Here is an 18,884-nt window from a genome sequence, read left to right on the forward strand (position 1 = left end):
TGAGGAGAAACCGTGTCCAGGGTCAGAAACCAGAGGGACACCCATTTAATCCTAACAAACCAGAGGGGGCGGTGCGGAGACTAAATTTGACTTTTCCTCAGCGAGTTGTTGTGGTCAGGGAGACGCTACCCGAAAACGCAGTAGAAGCAGATTCAATTGGAACTTTCAAATGGAAACTGGACAAATAGGTGAAAGGGCAAATTTGCAGGATTATGGGTTCCGAGCAGGAGATTGGGACTAATTGCAATAATCTAATTGGACAGTGGAACAGATTTGAGGGATGAATATCTTATCCCTATTCCTAATGTGGTAAAGTGCTACACATAAAAATGCTAATTCATTCTTACTGTCCACCTGTGCATTCCCGCACCATGGATTCTGGCTTCCTCAGCGCGCTGGGAAAGCATGAGGTGCCTGACTGCCAAGGAACGACAGAGTTGGGATCTCTTGGGGAACCATGTGGTTGTGGGGATCATGCGGGAAGGGGTTAGTTGAGGTCAAAGATCAGCCATGACCTTCTGGAAAGATGGAGCAGGTGTACGGGCCGAATGGTCCACTCCTGGTCCACATTCCGGCGCTTGTCCGGGGAGGCTGGTACGGGAGCAGGTGTATGGGCCGAATGGTCCACTCCTGCTTCCATTTCTTGTGATCCTTGAGTCCTTGGAAAAGGCTCAGTGAGCATTATTCCTGTCTCTGAGTCAGGCAATGGTGGGTACAATTTAAATTCCAAAGACCTGAGCACAAAACCCAGGCTGAGGCTCCGAGTGCAGTGCTGAAGGTTGCTGTCTTCCTGATGAAACATTAAACTGAGGCCCTATCAGGTGTATGTAAAAGATTCCATGGATTTAGTTTGAACAAGAGAAGGGAGTTTCCCCAGTGACCTGACCAACATTTATCATTCAATGAACATCACTAAAGATACAGTAGATTATCGTTGCTGTGTTTCCTACTTTACATCAATGACTAATTCAGAAGTACTTTATTGGCTGTGAAATGCTTTGGGATATTCTGAGATTGTGACAAGAGTTATCAAAGTCATCGAGCTGTAACGTTAATATTGGGCGAGATTCAGTCACCCCCTTTGTGCCCGGCATGGATCCGGGCGCAATGGGTGAATCGCGCTAGAGCCCCAAATTGGGTTCGGCGCCGGGCCAATCACCTAATGGCTCATATAAATATCCCGACAGTAGATTCACCCGGCGTCTGGGACTAAATGGCCACGTCTGGGAGACCTCGCCAGGACGTTGTTTAGTATAGTTCACACTTGGAGATCCCTGAGTGATTGATGACAAGACAGGGTGGTCCCCTGCACTTCCCCTTGCACCTGGGCACCTTGGCATTGCCAGCCTGTTACTCCGGCAGTGCCGCCTGTGCACCCAGGCACCGCAGTGCCATGATTGCTGTGCCAGGTGATGGAACCATCAATTCACCAGACACGTGCTTTCAGATATGAACAGTGGTTTTAATCTACTTACTTCAGAGCCAGCCAGTTACCCGTTGAACTCTCGATGAACTCGGGCTGGCTCTGGACACGGTTATTTATACAGCAGTCTGGCGCTTACAATAGTATTGGTAAATACAGTGTGAATTACTAAGTGACATTCACCACACCAGGGTGCCAGGGCATTAGGTTGGCACGGCCGGGGGTTGGGCCCGGTGGGGTGCCTTGCCATTTGGAGGAGGGGTGAGGAGGGGTTTCCAGCCACGTCCCCAAGTTTGAGGAGGTGAGGGGGGTTAATAAAGCGTGTGGTGGGGGGGGGGGGGGGGACATAGATGGGGGGGGGAACATAGATTGGGGGGGAACATAGATTGGGGCAGCTGGTCAGAATGGCGCCTCGATCTGTAAGAAGCCTTTCTATGTGGGGCCTCAGTGGAAACTCCAAGGCCAAAACAAACCGACAATGTGCCGTTGAACAACAGGATGTTTCTCAGCACGCAGCCTCCGAGAATCACCGGCTAAACACGCCCAACAGCAGACTTAGATTGAAGTCAGCTGAATCGCACCAAATGTTTCTCTGTGTACAGGCATGCCAGCTTTTGAATTTGGGGGAGTGTGCCCCCCCCCCCCCCCCCCCCCCCCCCCCCCCCGAGTGCTTAGGAATGTCCCCACCATCAGATACCTTCAGTGGAGAAGGGGAAGAGGGAGGAAATGAAATAGAATCTCCAGCCACAAGTCTTCAGGTCCATTTGTCGAAGAACATTGTTTCCTCACAACTTTATTCAATGACATTTTAGTCAGCTGTGTCTCAGTAACCATCTGATAGGAATTAAAGTTTCTCAGAAACTACTGATTCAGTTCAGCAGTTGAGCAACTTAAATGCTGGAATCTGTTTGGATCTGATCCATGTATTTGTATCCATCACTTTAGTCCTGATGTGTGAAAGCTCAACTTGTCTAAGGAACGGGTTATATTGGAGGGATAGTTAGGATTAACTCAAGTCTGCAGCAGATGTCATAAGACATTAACAGTTATCGAGTTCAGAGACATGGAAAAGCACTAGATTTCCTACCTCCATCTGATTTTAGGGTCCATGCATCAATGTCGTCCAACACACTCACTCGTCATTAATACGACTGAGCTACAAGCTGCTATTGGCATGCTTCGAATGAGGTGCATCGCAGAGATTGTTCACTAACTGTCAGACCCAGGAGTAGAATTGGAGACAAGATAAAGACTCAGTTAATGTGAATTTAATTCAGCTCCTTTCCGCTAATTCTGGGACCTGGTTCTATCACTGTTAGAGGCCCTTTCACTTGCACATTTGCAATATCCTCATTTCAATCATTTGGACCTAATCATTGCCAGCTAAAATCAGCTAGAGGAAGGCTGTGATTAGCTTAAACCATGCGAAAATAATCAATCTTCCAGGTTAGAAATTGGCTCAAAACTACATGGCAAGCACAAAGGAGATTAATTATATAAGGAGCTGGAATTTATACAGCTGCTGGACAAATGCACAAAAAAATCTTATTTGAAATAGGATTCCACGGAATGGATAGAGTTTAATTTTCTAACCCATTTTTAAACGACCTAGTTATCTCATTTATGAAGTTCCTTGACAAGTTTAAATATTTTATTGAGAAACTTGAGTGATTTACTGTTGATAATGTTTGCTTTCCATCAATAACCATCTATCTAAATTTACGATTAAGATTGGAATAGCGTGCAATTGTTACCTATTTGTTCCAATGTTGTTTAAACCATTTCACGCTAAATTGGAATGTAAACCTTTACCTGGGAGTCAGATAAATTCACCTAAAGACAAAATAATTGACAAGGATATGAGGAAAGGGCAGGGCAATGGGACTTATCAGATTGGTCTTGGGAAGAGTTGGCACAGATGTAATGGGCTGAATGGCCTCTTTCTGCATTGTATTAATTGTAGGGTTCCAATGCACTGTGTTCTGAGCATGTAGAAACCAAACATGCCTGAGATTGTCTCTGTCTGTTACGTATTTCCTTACCTGGTCTCGTTAATAATGGAATCAGTGTTGTCTCATATTCATCGTCCGATACAGGAACCTTTTATGCCTCTGAACAGGATGAGGCCATTCCACCCCTTGAGATAGTTCTGCCATTCAATTAGATCATAGCTGATCTATAATCCAACTCCTTTCACCTTTGCTCCATATCCCTTTGTGGCCGTACCCAACAGCAATATATCAGTCTTGCAAAGTCCAATTGATCTCACACCCCAGTCTTCCAGACATTCCAGCACAGGGACGGCTTGAGTCACTTGAGTGGCCAATTAAGGTCCCTCCCGCTTCCACTGGCATTTAGCCAGTGGGGAGGGAGCCCTCAGCCATGTAGTGAACCGCCAAGAAAACCCTGAGGGTCGCGTTGGCATTTCTGGGGGGGGGGGGGGGGGTTAGTGCCCTCCTATTTTGCTACTCTTAGGCCCATAGAGGACCCCTCCCAATATCATTGACACTCCTGTGGCAATGGCATTACTGCCCTCACCAACCCCTCCTCCCACCCTCACCAGGGCGCCTGCCTGTTTGGCATCGGTGCCCCACTTGGTGGTGAGGGCTCATCGTCACCAACGCACCTTCCTCCTACAGGTGTTATCCCAGCAATGGCCACTGCTCCCAGTGATCTCACTAAACCGACAGACCTCTGATTGGTTGGGAGCTCTTGAGATAGGGCGTTGCTGTCAATAGGGTCAGCAGCTCTAACCAACTAGGTGACTAGCGTAATGTGGCCCTGGGACACGCTGAAACCAAAAGGGGGATTGCTGAGGTCAGCGAGACCACAACCACCATTACTAATTCCAGCCCCAATCATTTCTGGTGATCCCATGAGTGACATTTGTGTTTTCTCAACCATCTCAATTTCAGTTAAATAAATTATCAATTAATAATTTCAGTAAGCTGAGGTAATATATTCAAAATCATTGCAACAAGATATGGGGCGGGATTCTCCGAAACGGAGGCTAAGTGTTGACTCCGGCGTAAACACTGGAGCATTTCACGCCGGCATCAACAAGCCGCTTGGCCCAGTGATTGACTTACCTGAAGGGGGCCAGCAGGGGGCAGGAGTGCTCCGCGCAGCTCCGGCTGCCAATACGGGGCCCTACGCTTCCGGCCGCGGATACGTGCAACATAGCGGACCCACACAGCAAGCCGGCCCAACAATATAGGCCCCCCCCCCCCAGATCACACGCACCCGCCGATCGATGGACCCCGACCAGAACCCTGGCCATCCTGGAGGGAGCCCCCTCCCGCCTTGAAAGGATCCTCTCGCCCCCCCCCCCCCCCCCCCCCCCCCCCCCACCAGGGCGGCCACAGCAACCGCCACTCCGAGTGTCCGCCGGGTGGGACCATGTCAGAACCATGCCGGCAGGAACACGGCCAGCTGCCGGTGGAGAATCGCCGCAGGGGCCTCTTTCAATGGCCCCCAACCGGCGCCGCATCGACCGCAGCTCGCGCGACTGGCGGCAATTCTCCGGTCCGCGGAGAATCGCGGGAAGGCGTCGGACCCGTCGAGGGTCTGTCACCCCATTGTCCGCCCCCGTGCCATTCAAGCGCAATTTTGGTGCGCAGGCGCGGAGAATCCCAGCCCTGGGGTGGGATCTGCCATATTGCCGGCAGCGCACTCACTCCTACGGATTTCCCGACGGCGTGGGGGTGCCCACAATGGGAAACCCCATTGGCCGGCTGCCGGGATGGAGAATCTCACTGCCGGCAGGGGGCGCACCGCATCGGAAAACGGGTGCGGCAGGGCGGAGAATCCCACCCCTAATAGGGAGCTGAGGAGAAATGTTTCACTCAGAGAGTAGTTGGGATCTGGTTCTGACCCAGTTAGGGACCTGTAAAGTGGACAAGGTTTGAAATGCCAGTTACCCACGAGGAGATTAAAGCCACCAGATTCCATGGTTTTAAACAAAATAAACATTATTATACAGAGCCAAGAAAATAAAACAATTTACTGTCTGTCTTCTACTTTAAGATTCAGAATTAACATGAGGTCAATGTGAGTTCATAGGTAGGCTGTGGTCAAACACACCACACTGCATACTCAATGGCGGATGCAACCAAGGCTGATCCCATGGATTTCTCCGTCATCCACCCACATAACCGTGACCACTGCGAGTCACAAAATCTCGTTAAGGCTCTGCCTCCCTCACAAAGGATTTCAACTCCTCAGTTTTTAAGATCTGACTCCTTTGAAAGCTACTCCATTTCAGTCTGACTGCTCACCTCCCTATGGTTCAACCTCTTCTCCTGAGACTGCATTCCATGGGATTCAAAAATCTGCACTTACCCCTCTAATTCCTGACACAATTATAACTCTTTCACAGACCTCCGGCTTCATTAAGCTGCCACTGCCCCGGGTTTCTCAGAACTCCAGTCTCTCGGCTGCTCCCAGGGCTTATTCTGAACCTTAACCGTCTCCAGCATGAAACCAATCACCTTCCACCATCCTCTCAGTTCCCCAGGACTTTGCTGAGCCCTAACTGCCTGGAGTCTGCTAACAGCTTGCAGGCTCTCTCTGTGGCTGTAAACCACACGAGATCCAAACTGCAGCTAACCTCCCCTCCTAACAAACACAGACAAATTAAAACCAGAGCCATTATAAGCTTCACCATCTCCATGATGACATAGCCTTTCAGGGTTCACTGAATGCTTTAATCTTGCTCTAACTCCCCAAACAAAACATCTGTCCAGACTGCACTTCTTTGGGCGACAGGGTGGCACAGTGGTTAGCACTGCTGCCTCACGGCGCCGAGGACTCAGGTACGATCCCAGCCTGGGGTCACTGTCCATGGTGGAGTTTGCACATTCTCCCCATGTCTGCGGGGGTCTCATCCACACAACACAAAAAGATGTGCAAGGTAGATTAATTGGTCACGCTAAATTGCCCCTTAATTGGAAAAAAAAGAATTGGTACTCTAATGTTTTTTAAAAAGGCTGCACTTCCTTGCAAGCAGCGTGGACCCCATGTCTCCAGCTCTCCAGCGAAGTAAGCCCGCTTGCTGTTTGCGCAGCTTACCTTTCCAGCTGTTAACCCTTCAAGTTAACATGGTTCCAACCTATTAAGTGTAATAGATTTGAAGCTGCTTTATGTTCCATTTATCCTATTTTCTAAAGTTAAACTTATAATAATCCCAGAACTAAAAATTACCTCCGAAATATTAACACGAGCCATGAACTAGATATACATCACAACCTGGGATATTCAACTTGAAAAGTGGGTGGAAGCTGATTCCATCAGAAGGTCGTTGGATGTTGCTTAGGGACGAGGAACTGTGGCCTTTGCGTCCCTAGTAGCCCGGCGGAGGATCTTGCTGCAGTGGAAAGATGCGAGACCTCCGAGTGTGGAGACCTGGATTAATGACATGGCGGGATTCATTAAGTTGGAGAGGGTCAAATTCGCCCTGAGGGGGTCGGTACAAGGGTTCTTTAGGAGGTGGCAGCCTTTCCTCGACTTTCTGGCTCAACGATAAGGTACTAGGTCAGCAGCAGCAGCAACCCGGGGGGAAAGGGGGGGGGGGGTTTAGGGGGATATTGTCTAAGTTAATTTGCTTATTGTTAATTTATTTTGTTGTTTATTGGGTTTGGGGGGGGGGGGGGGGGGTGGGGGGGGGTTTGTTATATGCGTTGTCATGGGTGCCGGGGGGTGTTTATTATTACTATTGTTACTGTTATTATTGTTCTGTTGATATATATTTTTCAAAAAATTCCAATAAAAATTATTTTTTTAAAAAAGGGACGAGGAACTGACAGGAGTTACAGCCAAAGAGTGGGCCGAAGGAGGACTATTCTTTCAATGAGCTAGCACAGGGAGAATGGACTGAATGGCCTCCTCTTGTGCTGCGAGTTTCTGTGATTCAAACTCCCAAATGTTGTGCATTGTTCCATTCGGTGCTTGTGACCGTTTACTCCGGATCACCGACCATCCGAACCTTCTGCCAACGTGTTCCTTGCTAATATTCAACCAATTTCTTGATCCAGAAACATGCTAACACCGTGCTTCGTATTTTGTGGAGCATTTGTTTGTATTTGACAGGTTGTTCAGCTCAAATATAGGATATGGGGAGGAAATGTTACAGTGCTTTCCTGCCTCTTCCCAGTCTAGTCCAACTCAGCCACACACCCCTCTTGTGTGTGAGAGAGAGGGAGGCAGGGAAAGGATAGAGAGAGGTAAGGATAGAGACTGCCAGGAAAAGAGTTATGTTTAGAGACAGTCTGGGATAATTAAAACAATTCGGGTCCTGTTAGATCAGTTTAAATCTGATTTTAAATGAATGGTTTATGATGTCTTCATAATATTTGGCTGCCAGCAGGAAAATTGTGCTTCAATCTTCCATTTGCCTGCGTGTAGGGAGCTGCTGGTCTGTTAGATCTGTCTCCAACGTAACATCAGCTTGTTCTCTGATCCATTCAATGTGCGATTATCTTTTCTGGAACTCCCTCCCTAACAGCACAGTGGGTGTACCTACATGGACTGCAGCGGGTTCAAGAAAGCGGCTCGTCACCACCTTCTCATGGGGCAACTAGGGATGGACAATAAATGCTGGCCTAGCCAGCAACACCCACATCCCTTGAAGGGATTTTTAAAAACTGGGTATAGTTTAAACGGGCAGCATATTCACTTTCACCCGGTGATAAAAGTTAAAATACTCCATATCCACCGCCCCCCCCCCCCCTCCACAGTCTCCCCAGTAAAACACACAACTGAGAATGGTCTGCATGGTGGTGCCGTTAAATCAGCGTTTGTATTTCAGCCAAAAAGCCTGTTCGAATTGTTGATGGATTTAATACTTCAGATTTGGATAATACTTTGGGCGGATGGATTTAATACGCTTCTTCCTTGAACTGAGACCTGGAAAATCCCCATCCACCAACACTCTCCTCCATCTGGCTGAACTTATTGTCTCACTCAATCATTTCTACAGTCTCACTTCCTCTGTGTGGAAACCCGTGTGGGTGGCAGTTTTTCCTGCCTCTTTATGGGGTATTTGGAGCATTCCGTGTTCCAGCCCTACTCCGGCCCCACCCCACAACTCTTTTATCGGTACATCGCTGACTGTTTCGGTGCCAGTTCATGAATCCGTCCGGACCTGGAAAAATGTATTAATTTCCCTTCCAATTCCCACCCCATTGTCACCTTCACATCGGTCCATCTCCGACATTTCCCTTCCCTTCCTTGACCTCTTTAAGTCCTTTTTTGGGACGGACTGTCCTCTCATATCTATTACAAACCCACTGACTCTAACAGCTACCTTGACTACAGCTCTTCACACCCCACATCCTGTACGGACTCCACCCCATTCTCCCAGTTCCTTCACCTCCATCATATCTGTTCTGATTATCCCACTTTCCAAACCAGTGCTCCAGACATCTCTTCATTCTTCCTTAATCGTGGTTTCCCACTCACTGTGATGGACGGGACTTTCAAACTTGTCAGACCCATCTCCCTGTACCTCTGCGCTGACCCCTTCCCATCCTTCCAGGAACCCAGATAGGATCCCCCTTGTCCTCACTCCCCCCCCCCCCCCCCCACCAACCTCCGCATTCAAAGGATCATCCTCCCGCCAGTTCCACCAACTCCAGCATGATGCCACCACCAAACACCTCTTCCCCTCACTCCCCCTGTCAGCATCCCACAGTGACCATTCCCACGGGATACCCTGGTAAACCCCTCCATCACCTCACCCTCTTCCCTCCAACACCTCACCCTCTTCCCTCCATCACCCCAGCCTCTTCCCTCCATCACCTCACCCTCCTCCCTCCATCACCCCACCCTCTTCCCTCCATCACCCCACCCTCTTCCCTCCATCACCTCACCCTCTTCCCTCCATCACCTCACCCTCTTCCCTCCATCACCCCAGCCTCTTCCCTCCATCACCTCATCCTCTTCCCTCCATCACCTCACCCTCTTCCCTCTATCACCCCAGTCTCTTCCCTCCATCACCTTACCCTCTTCCCTCCATCACCCCACCCTCTTCCCTCCATCACCTCACCCTCTTCCCTCCAACACCTCACCCTCTTCCCTCCAACACCTCACCCTCTTCCCTCCATCACCTCACCCTCTTCCCTCCATCACCTCACCCTCTTCCCTCCATCACCCCAGCCTCTTCCCTCCATCACCTCACCCTCTTCCCTCCATCACCCCACCCTCTTCCCTCCATCACCTCACCCTCTTCCCTCCATCACCCCAGCCTCTTCCCTCCATCACCTCACCCTCTTCCCTCCATCACCCCACCCTCTTCCCTCCATCACCTCACCCTCTTCCCTCCAACACCTCACCCTCTTCCCACGGCATCTTTGCAGAAAGTGTAACACCTGCCCCTTTACTTCCTCCCTGCTCATCATCCCAGGGCTGAAACACTCTTTCCAGGTGAGGCAGAGCTTCACGTGCCCCCCCCCCCCCCCCCCCCCCAATCTAGCCTATTGCATTCGCTGCTCCCAGTGTGATCTACTTTACATCGGAGAGACTGAACACAGACTGGGGGACCGCTTTGCGAACACCCCCGGTCCATCCACAAGCAGGACCCAGACCTTCCTGTCGCTGCCATTTCAACTCCCCGTCCTGCTCTCACACCCACATGTCTGTCCTCGGCCGACTGTAATGTTCCAGTGAAGCCCAACGCAAACTGCAGGAACATCACCTCATCTTCCGACTGGACACGTTACAGCCTTCCGGACTTAACACTGAGTTCAACAACTTCAGACTGTGAACTCTCTCCTCCACCTTCACCCCATTTATATTTCTATCCATCCATTTTCATTTCTTCCATTGAACTGTTATCCCCTCACCACTGTCCCCCCCCCCCCCCCCAACCCACCCCACCTGGGCCATCTGGTCCCTGTTTCAGTTGTCCTTTTACACACTGCTCACCTCTGTTCTGCCATTAACACATCTGATCTATTCATAAAACTAAAGTCGCCCTATTCCCAGATGACCAGAGGCTACTTTCCGCTTTGAGGGGGGGGGGGGGGGGGGGGGGGGAGGAGAGCTGACTGGTGGTGATTTAACCTGAGGATGACCACACCTCAGGCTAGGGGCAAGGAATTGAACCGGCGCTGTTGGCCTCGCTCTGCATCAGGAATCAGCCAATCCAAACCGGCCCCTATCGCAAACAAAAAATGCTGGAAACACTCAGCCGGTCTGTGGAGAGAGAGAGAGACAGAGTTAACATCTCAGGTCGATGACCTTTCATCAGAACCGGGGAAAGTTTGAGATGTGACAGGATTAAAGCAGGAACAGGAAAAGATGGAGGAGATTGTGCAAATGGGAAGATTGGGACCACTGGGGTGTCACGGTAGCACAGTGGTTAGCACTGCTGGCTCACAGCACCAGGGACCCGGGTTCAATTCCGGCCTTGTGTGATTGTCTGTGTGGAGTTTGCACTTTCTCCCCGTGTCTGTGTGGGTTTCCCCGGATGCTCGTTTAATCTCTTAAAGTCCCTAAGAAACCACTGCTGGTTTATTTACTCTTCATGCTGTAGCTCTCTCTAAGCACAATAGAAACACAGTTGGAATTGAAACCAACTCCCACACACACTTATATCCTATAAGTGTCTTACGAGATGGGAACAATTAACTTCCCCGTAAACCTTGCAGAATATGAGCTTCCCCGTTTAAAGGATGGGGGACCTTTGAACAATGTTTAGTTGTGGGGTGTATAAAGCCGGCCAGTTAGGTAGCAGCAAGGTCAACCCAGTTTGGATCTACCGTGTGATGTATATAATTGTTATTGTAAGTAAACTAAGTTGGGCAGCACGGTGGTGCAGTGGTTAGCACTGCTGCTTCAGTCTGCACATCCTCCCCGTGTGTGCATGGGTCCTCCGGGTGCTCCGGTTTCCTCCCATAGTCCAAAGGTGTGCAGGTTAGGTGGATTGGCCATGATAAATTCCCCTTCGTGTCCAAAATTGTGTTGGGTGGGGTTGCTGGGTTATGGGGATAGGGTGGAGTTGTTAACCTTGGGTAGGTTGCTCTTTCCGGGAGCCGGTGCAGACTCGATGGGCCGAATGGCCTCCTTCTGTACGGTAAATTCTATGTAAATAAATTCATGGCGCTGAGGATCTGGGTTCGATCCTGGCCCTGGGGCACTGTCCGTGTGGAGTTTGCACATTCTCTCCGTGTCTGCATGAATCTCACCCCCACAACCCAAAGATGTGCAGGGTAGGTGGATTGGCCACGCTAAATTGCCCCTTAATTGGAAAAAAAATGAATTGGATACTTCAAATTTATTTTTTTTAAAAGAAAAAAAAGTAAATAAACAAAGTTTCTTTGAACTATTTGGTGTGGACCCCTTCCTGGCCTCATAAAACACACAGCATTGTCCAGCATGAACCTTAACTATGATAGGATTTATCCTTCCAGGGTCAGAAACATTAAATTAAATCCATGTAAAACTATACCGTATTTCTAATGTTTACCAATGCAAATTTTGGACAAGGTCGAACGGCCACGCTGCCTCCGAAAAGCAGCTGACCGCGACACCATGTAGGCAATCGAAGCCAGGATTCCCGTCCCCGGGATTTACCCAGCTCGTAACGCCTTGCGGATCACGTTTTGGCAAATCTGCATATGAGGGGGAGACAGCTGGTCTCGCTCTAAGGCCCTCCTGGCACCCACGGTGTTGGGATCTCTCCCCTTCGCCTCACAGACCTTGGGCGAGCGCCGTTCAGCACTGGGCTCCACAAGCGGGGGGGGGGGGCCAGGCCGAACGTGACTCTTGGAGGTCTCCCAGGGGATCGGAGGCCCCCAGATGCATGCCCTTTGGGCAGGGTGGTTCCCCTAGCACTGCCGGCCCTGGCACCCTGGCAGTGCCACCAGTGTACCCGGGTGACACTGCAAGCTGGCAGGGGCACAGCCAGGGTGCCAAGGGGGGAGGGACGGGGGGGAGGAGGGGGGCGGCGTCGAAGGCTCCAGAGATCCGGAGAGCGTCTCAATCTCTCGCTACACTGAGGAGTTCTGGCAAGCGGAGGCCCTCAGTGCAGATAAGTGGGCTGCGTGCCGCCCTGGCAGTGCGGTCCATGCTGAGGCTATCTATCTAACCTGAGTTACGCTGGCATTGTGTTTCTTGACGCTGCGAGCACCGGAAACATGTGGCTAAATATGCCTGCGATGGAACTTTGTTCCCATCTAGTTAAATCGCGGCCATAAATCCACAAAAGTTACCTTTAGTTTCCTAATATATCTGCTGTTATATTATAAATGGTGCTATATAAATGCAAGGTCTTTACATCTTTTATTCTGCTGGATGTTTATGGGCAGTGAAACTTCTCTGAGTGGGCGGCACAGTGGCACAGTGGGTTAGCATTGCTGTCTCACAGCGCCAAGGTCCCAGGTTCGATACCGGCCCCGGGTCACTGTCCGTGTGGAGTTTGCACATTCTCCCCACGTAGGTTTCACCCCCACAACCCAAAGATGTGCAGGGCAGGTGGATTGGCCACGCTAAACTGCCCCTTAATCGGAATAAAAAAGAAAGCTCTCCGAGGTTGGTGTTTATTAGTTTAGGTTTATCAGACCTGGGGAAACTATTTTGCTGAAGGTTGGTCCAGGGAAGGACAACTGCTGGTACCCACTTTGCAACTGCAACATGCACCTTTGAAACACTGATCAGAAACCTTCCTGAAAAACAAGGCTGCTTGCAGCGAAGAGTGTTTGTTAACACATGAGGAATTTGAAAGCGTTTAGTGCAAGCTGCGAAAGGGGAAAAAAACGGAGGGAAAGAAATTTATGGTTTTGAAAGAAAAGGAACGATTAAGTGAGAGTGATGACATTACTTTTCATCTTGAAATGTTTATCGGAGAAATAACACACAGTCAGCCAAACACACCTCATCCCACCAGGAGCAGCAGTTCCCCCCCCCCCCCCATGGGTCCTCTGAATCAGACAGCAAAAACAACTTCAACTCCCCCGCCCGCTTTGCTAATCGTTTTTTATATACTTAATCTCACCAATTCTCACTTTTCGTTTCCAGGATTCGCTGGGGTAGGTTTTCACTTTGTGCTATTGTGTAAAAACTGACATTATGCCAGTCAGCAGCTCACAGAAATAAACGCCCCCCCCCCCCCCCCCCCCCTGACATTCCGCTGGTGTGGCTTCCAATTGGAACTGTTGACACGGAGACAGCTACTGTACTGGCGTGGGTGCGGACAGATCTCAAAGGGGCCTCGCTCGCCATCACCAGCAATCCTGTCCTCCTCAGCTGACATCGTGCCCGAGCATTTCACACACGACCCAATTGGACCATTGATCGCCATCCATACGATCGATTTCCAATCCACTCTGCCACAGGTGCGATGCCAGGGGACTGGTAAAGTTATACAGTCACTTCACCATGGCGGATGAGATAGTCTGAGTAACGGCAGGCCATTCCGTCTCACCCTGATGGTGGGCAAATTGTTGGAAAACATTTTGACAAACATTAGAAATTATCTTGTAGAGAGGCACGGAATAAAACCAGAACGGTCAACATGGATTTGTTGAGGAAAGATTGCGACTGAATAGTTTATTGAATTTCTTTAAGGAGTTAACAAGGTGGTTGATGAAGGTGATGCACTATGAATTACGACGAGATGAGAGTAGAATGTAATCGAGGCTTTATTACACAGAGATGTGTGGCCTCCTACAGCAGCTGGCGAAATGGCTGCTGTTCGGAGAGCCCACACATTTATACTCCGTCTACTGGGCGGAGCCAGCAGGCAGGGATCTACTCCCGTACCTGTAGTACAGGGGCCTTACCAATATATACAATATAATACAACTGTGTTGACTACCACAGAAGGTAGCGTGTTTGATGTAGTCAATACGGATGTTAGGAAGTGTAGAGGAACAGAGTGCATCCACACAGGTAGCGAGACCAGTACCTTTTCTTCATTAGCAAAGGCCTGGAACATAAGAGTTGGGAGATTACGCTGGAATTGTAGGAGGCACTAGTTAGGCAACAGCTGGAGTATTGTATACCATTCTGGTCACTGCGCTACAAGGATATGATGGCATAGAGCAGGGGTGGGCAAACTACGGCCCGCGGGCCGCATGCGGCCCGCCAAAGGTCTTTATGCGGCCCACCAAGTCATTAAAAAAAAAAAACAATTTTTTTTAAACATTTAAAAAAAAAATTTTTAATTATTTTTTTAAGGTTAATGGGGGGGGGGGGGAGCTGTTGGGTTACTTACGGGTATAGGGTGGATACGTTGACTTGAGTAGGGTGATCATTGCTCGGCACAACGTCGAGGGCCGAAGGGCCTGTTCTGTGCTGTACTGTTCTATGTTGTATATGAGGCGCCCAGAATCATAACCGGGTGAAGTAATTATTTTACTTAATATACTATGCGGCCCTTTAAAATTGTGAATTTCTGAATGTGGCCCTTGCACGGAAAAGTTTGCCCACCCCTGGCATAGAGGGTACAGAGTACATTTACAAGGATGTTGCCAGGAATGGAGAATTTTAGCTGGAAGGAAAGGTTGGATGGACTGGGAGTGTTATCTTTGGAACGGAAAGAGGCTGGGGGAAGATTTAATTGATGTTTAGAAACTGGGTCTGAGGTAGAGTGGATGGGAAGGACCCATTTCTCTTATCAGCGAGGTCTGTAACTAGGGGACATAGATTCAAAAGAAACAGCAAAAGGAACAGAGGAGGGCGGTGGGATCTGGAACTCACAGTCTGAAAGGGTGCTGGAGGCAGAAGCCCGCTTTGCATTTAGAAATAGAATTTGGACATGCAGTTGGTGCTGTAACCTACCGGACCATGGGATAGAAATTGGAATGAGATTGGATAGGTATTTTCTGGGCAAGTATGGACACGATGGGCTGAATGGTCTCCTTCAATGCCATGAATGTTCTATGTATTTATGGGTGGAATAACACAGGGGACGGGGGGGGGGTAAGATGGCACATCCCTGGAAACCGCAGGTTGACTCCATGTCACCCCTTCTACTGCCAGAAAGAGCTGTGGGGACCATAATCAGGGGCCAAGTGGGACCTCCGTCCCTCATCGGATTGGCCACAGCAGCTCCCACCAGTCCCGGCAGCACCAGGAAAGCCCAGTAGCAACTACCGGAAGTGCTTGGATTCCCGGAGCAGTATAATCCGGGCTCTTGGGTAGAGAGGATTGGGAAGTTTAGGGCGAGGGACGGTGCGGAGGGGAGGGGGGGAGTTTAAGAGAGGAAACATGAAGGAAATCGGGGTTCAGTCTAATGGGGGTTGCCCCCTCTTTCCTTCCCTTCCTGCTCCGGGAGTCGGGTTGCCCACAACAACCGTTTTATGGGGTGGGCAGGGATAATGGACTTGATAACGAGCCTAATTGGCCCTCGATTGTTCATTTAAATATGGTGTGTGGGCTGCCAGTTTCAGCACCTACCTGGTCCCCCCCCCCCCCCCCCCCCCCCCCCCCCACCAAGGATTATGGGGGTGAGATCAGGAATGGGCATTCTGAATTCTCCCTCCGTGTACCCGAACAGGCGCCGGAATGTGGCGACTAGGGGCTTTTCACAGTACCTCCATTGCAGTGTTAATGTAAGCCGACTTGTGACAATGAAGATTATTACTAATCTCCGTGGAAGACTGGACAATACCCCTGTCTGTAACCATCTAATTTCACAGGAGTGTGACAGGGAGCTGAGGCTTTCCAGTGAGATGGTAATAGGGGTGAGAAACAGGCTGGACTGGGCTGGGCTGTACTGTACCAGACTGGATCAGACCGGACTGGACTGGGCTGGGCTGAGATGACACGTGTGGAGACGCTTCAGAAATATCAGTTTGATTGAAAGGAAGTGAGTGTCTGGAAAGAAGAGAAGTCGGGGCTTTGGTGTGGGTGGAGGGCTCCTTCAGTGGGTGGGTGCAGACTCGATGGGCCAAATGGCCTCCTTCTGTACTGTAGTGATTCTGAAACCCACCTGATGGCTGATTTGAGTTGGGCATCAGGATTTTAATCGCAAGTTTAGATTAGATTGTGCTAATCTTATTGAGATAACATCCCGGGCGGAATTCTGCCCCTCCAGCTGCTTGTCAATGGGATTCCCCATTGTAACCACCCCGCGCTGCCAGGAGACCCACTGTCTGGGCGCGCTGCCGGTGGGAAACGTAAACCGCAATGGCTGAAGAGTCCGAGCCTCCATCTTTGGATTTGATTGAAATAGAGTTTGGATTGAATTCGACATCCAGAATCTCACAGCCGTGATATCCAGTTTAGTGTTTAACCAATTCAAAAAACTGTAAACATGTATAAAACGATTAGGCAGTCAATCACTCAGAGTTTGAACATATGCAGTGCCCAATCCACTCAACATATAAATTAATTCCTCAAGTGAAATGACATTCTTCCTCTGAACCTCTTTGCCCTGAGCTGGTAGAAGGCACTTGCATTTCGAAGGCAGCCTCTGTAACCTCAGGATTGAGGTCCCCAGATGCCCCACAGCCAGTGAAGGGTCGCTCCATCAGCGAGCTGGGGCACACCCCGATGGGCCGAAGGGGCTCCTTCTACATTGTAAAGGTTCTGTGACTCTGAAATACTTTTCAGTGAAAAGCAAGTGTTTGTTTTCCAGGGGCCAGCTGCCACTTTTCGATCCGTGAGGCTGCCCTCCGTTCTGTGTTCAGATGGGGTTCTGTTTTCACTCAGCCGTGGGCGTTTCATTCTGTGCCCGCTGGGGGACCAGCTGGGGTGGCTCTCTCACCTCTGAGGCGGCACGTGTGCGTTCAGGTCCCAGTCCAGAGACGTCAGCCTAAAACCCTGAGTGATGTTCCCAGTGCAGTAATGAGGGAGTGCTGGGCGGCACGGTAGCACAGTGGTTAGCACTGTTGCTTCACAGCGCCTGGGTCCCAGGTTCAATTCCCGGCTCGGGTCACTGTCCGTGCGGAGTCTGCACGTTCTCCCCGTGTCTGCGTGGGTTTCCCCCGGGTGCTCCGGTTTCCTCCCACAAGCCCCGAAAGATGTGCTGTTGGGTGAATTGGACATTCTGAATTCTCCCTCTGTGTACCCGAACAGGCGCTGGAATGTGGCGACTAGGGGCTTTTCACAGTAACTTCATTGCAGTGTTAATGTAAGCCTACTTGTGACACTAATAAAGATTATTATTATGATGATTCTGAGGCCTCGGGTGGATGTAAAAGATCCAGTGGTCCCTACTTTGAAGAAGGGGTGTGTGTGTGTGTTAGGGGGGGGGGGGGGGGGAGGATAGTTCCTCCCAGCGGCCTGGCCAATATTCATCCCCCCATTAACACCATAATAACTGATGACCCCACACTGCTGTTTATGGGATCTTGCTGTGCACAATTTGGCAGCCACAATCTCCATTGCAACAGAGACCAGACTTCACAATGTACATCATTGGCTGTAAGTTGCGTTCGGGTGTCCTGCGGTGGTGAAAGGCGCTATGGAAATGCGCAATGTTACAGGCAGGATTCTGGCTCCTGTGAAAATTTTAAAAGTTTCTCAAATGACTTTGTTACAGCTGGAGAATTACATTCAGGAGAGTATGAAGGCAGAGATGGTTCAGATACAGCAAAACGCCGTTCAGAATCACACAGCTACCATTCTGGAGATTGGCACCAATCTGCTGAGTCAATCGGCAGAGCAAACACGCAGGCTCACCGAAGTGGAGACACAGGTAAGGCCCCCCTGGCGGAGGCAGGTACGGGGCGGGGGAGGGGACAGGGCGGGGGTGGGGGCATGGGCAGGGGCGGGGCAGGGGCGGGGGCAGGGACAGGGTGGGGGTGGGGGTAGGGGCGGGGGCATGGGTGGGGGCAGGGGCGGGGCAGGGGCGGGGCAGGGACAGGGCGGGGGCATGGGTGGGGGCAGGGGCGGGGCGGGGCGGGGCAGGGACAGGGCGGGGGCGGGGGCATGGGTGGGGGCAGGGGCGGGGCGGGGGCATGGGTAGGGGCGGGGCAGGGCGGGGGCGGGGGCATGGGTGGGGGCAGGGGCAGGGACAGGGCGGGGGCATGGGTGGGGGCAGGGGCGGGGGGGCAGGGACAGGGCGGGGGCAGGGGCGGGGGCATGGGTGGGGACGGGGCAGGGACAGGGCGGGGGTGGGGGCATGGGTGGGGGCAGGGGCGGGGAGGGGGCAGGGGCAGGGCGGGGACGGGGGCAGGGGCATGGGTGGGGGCAGGGGCGGGGCAGGGACAGGGCGGGGGCAGGGGCGGGGGCATGGGTGGGGGCAGGGGCGGGGCAGGGACAGGGCGGGGGCAGGGGCGGGGGCATGGGTGGGGGCAGGGGCGGGGCAGGGACAGGGCGGGGGTAGGGGCGGGGGCATGGGTGCGGCGGGTGGCTGGAATAGGATCAATCTGCTTCTGCGAGGGGTGCAACAGACAGCCCCTTGTTTAAACTGGCCCAGAGTAACACACACAGTCTCCAGCACCTCATTCCAATTTAAATAAGAGTCTTTGAAAAACATTCACTGGCAGAGATCACACAAGGCTGAGTGATTCTT

At 51.0% G+C, this 18,884-nt stretch overlaps 1 protein-coding gene across 1 annotated transcript in view; it reads left to right on the forward strand.

Annotated features, from left to right (window-relative positions):
- Positions 1-18,884, forward strand: part of LOC119972854 (angiopoietin-1-like) — a 183,826-nt gene that overhangs the window by 91,661 nt on the left and 73,281 nt on the right. Inside the window, exon 2 of the mRNA XM_038810360.1 lies at positions 17,910-18,065. Within this exon, the coding sequence (XP_038666288.1) occupies positions 17,910-18,065 (156 nt within the window). The remainder of the gene's footprint in view (positions 1-17,909; positions 18,066-18,884) is intronic.

Source organism: Scyliorhinus canicula, chromosome 10 (genome assembly GCF_902713615.1).
Source record: "Scyliorhinus canicula chromosome 10, sScyCan1.1, whole genome shotgun sequence".
Lineage (NCBI taxonomy): Eukaryota > Metazoa > Chordata > Chondrichthyes > Carcharhiniformes > Scyliorhinidae > Scyliorhinus > Scyliorhinus canicula.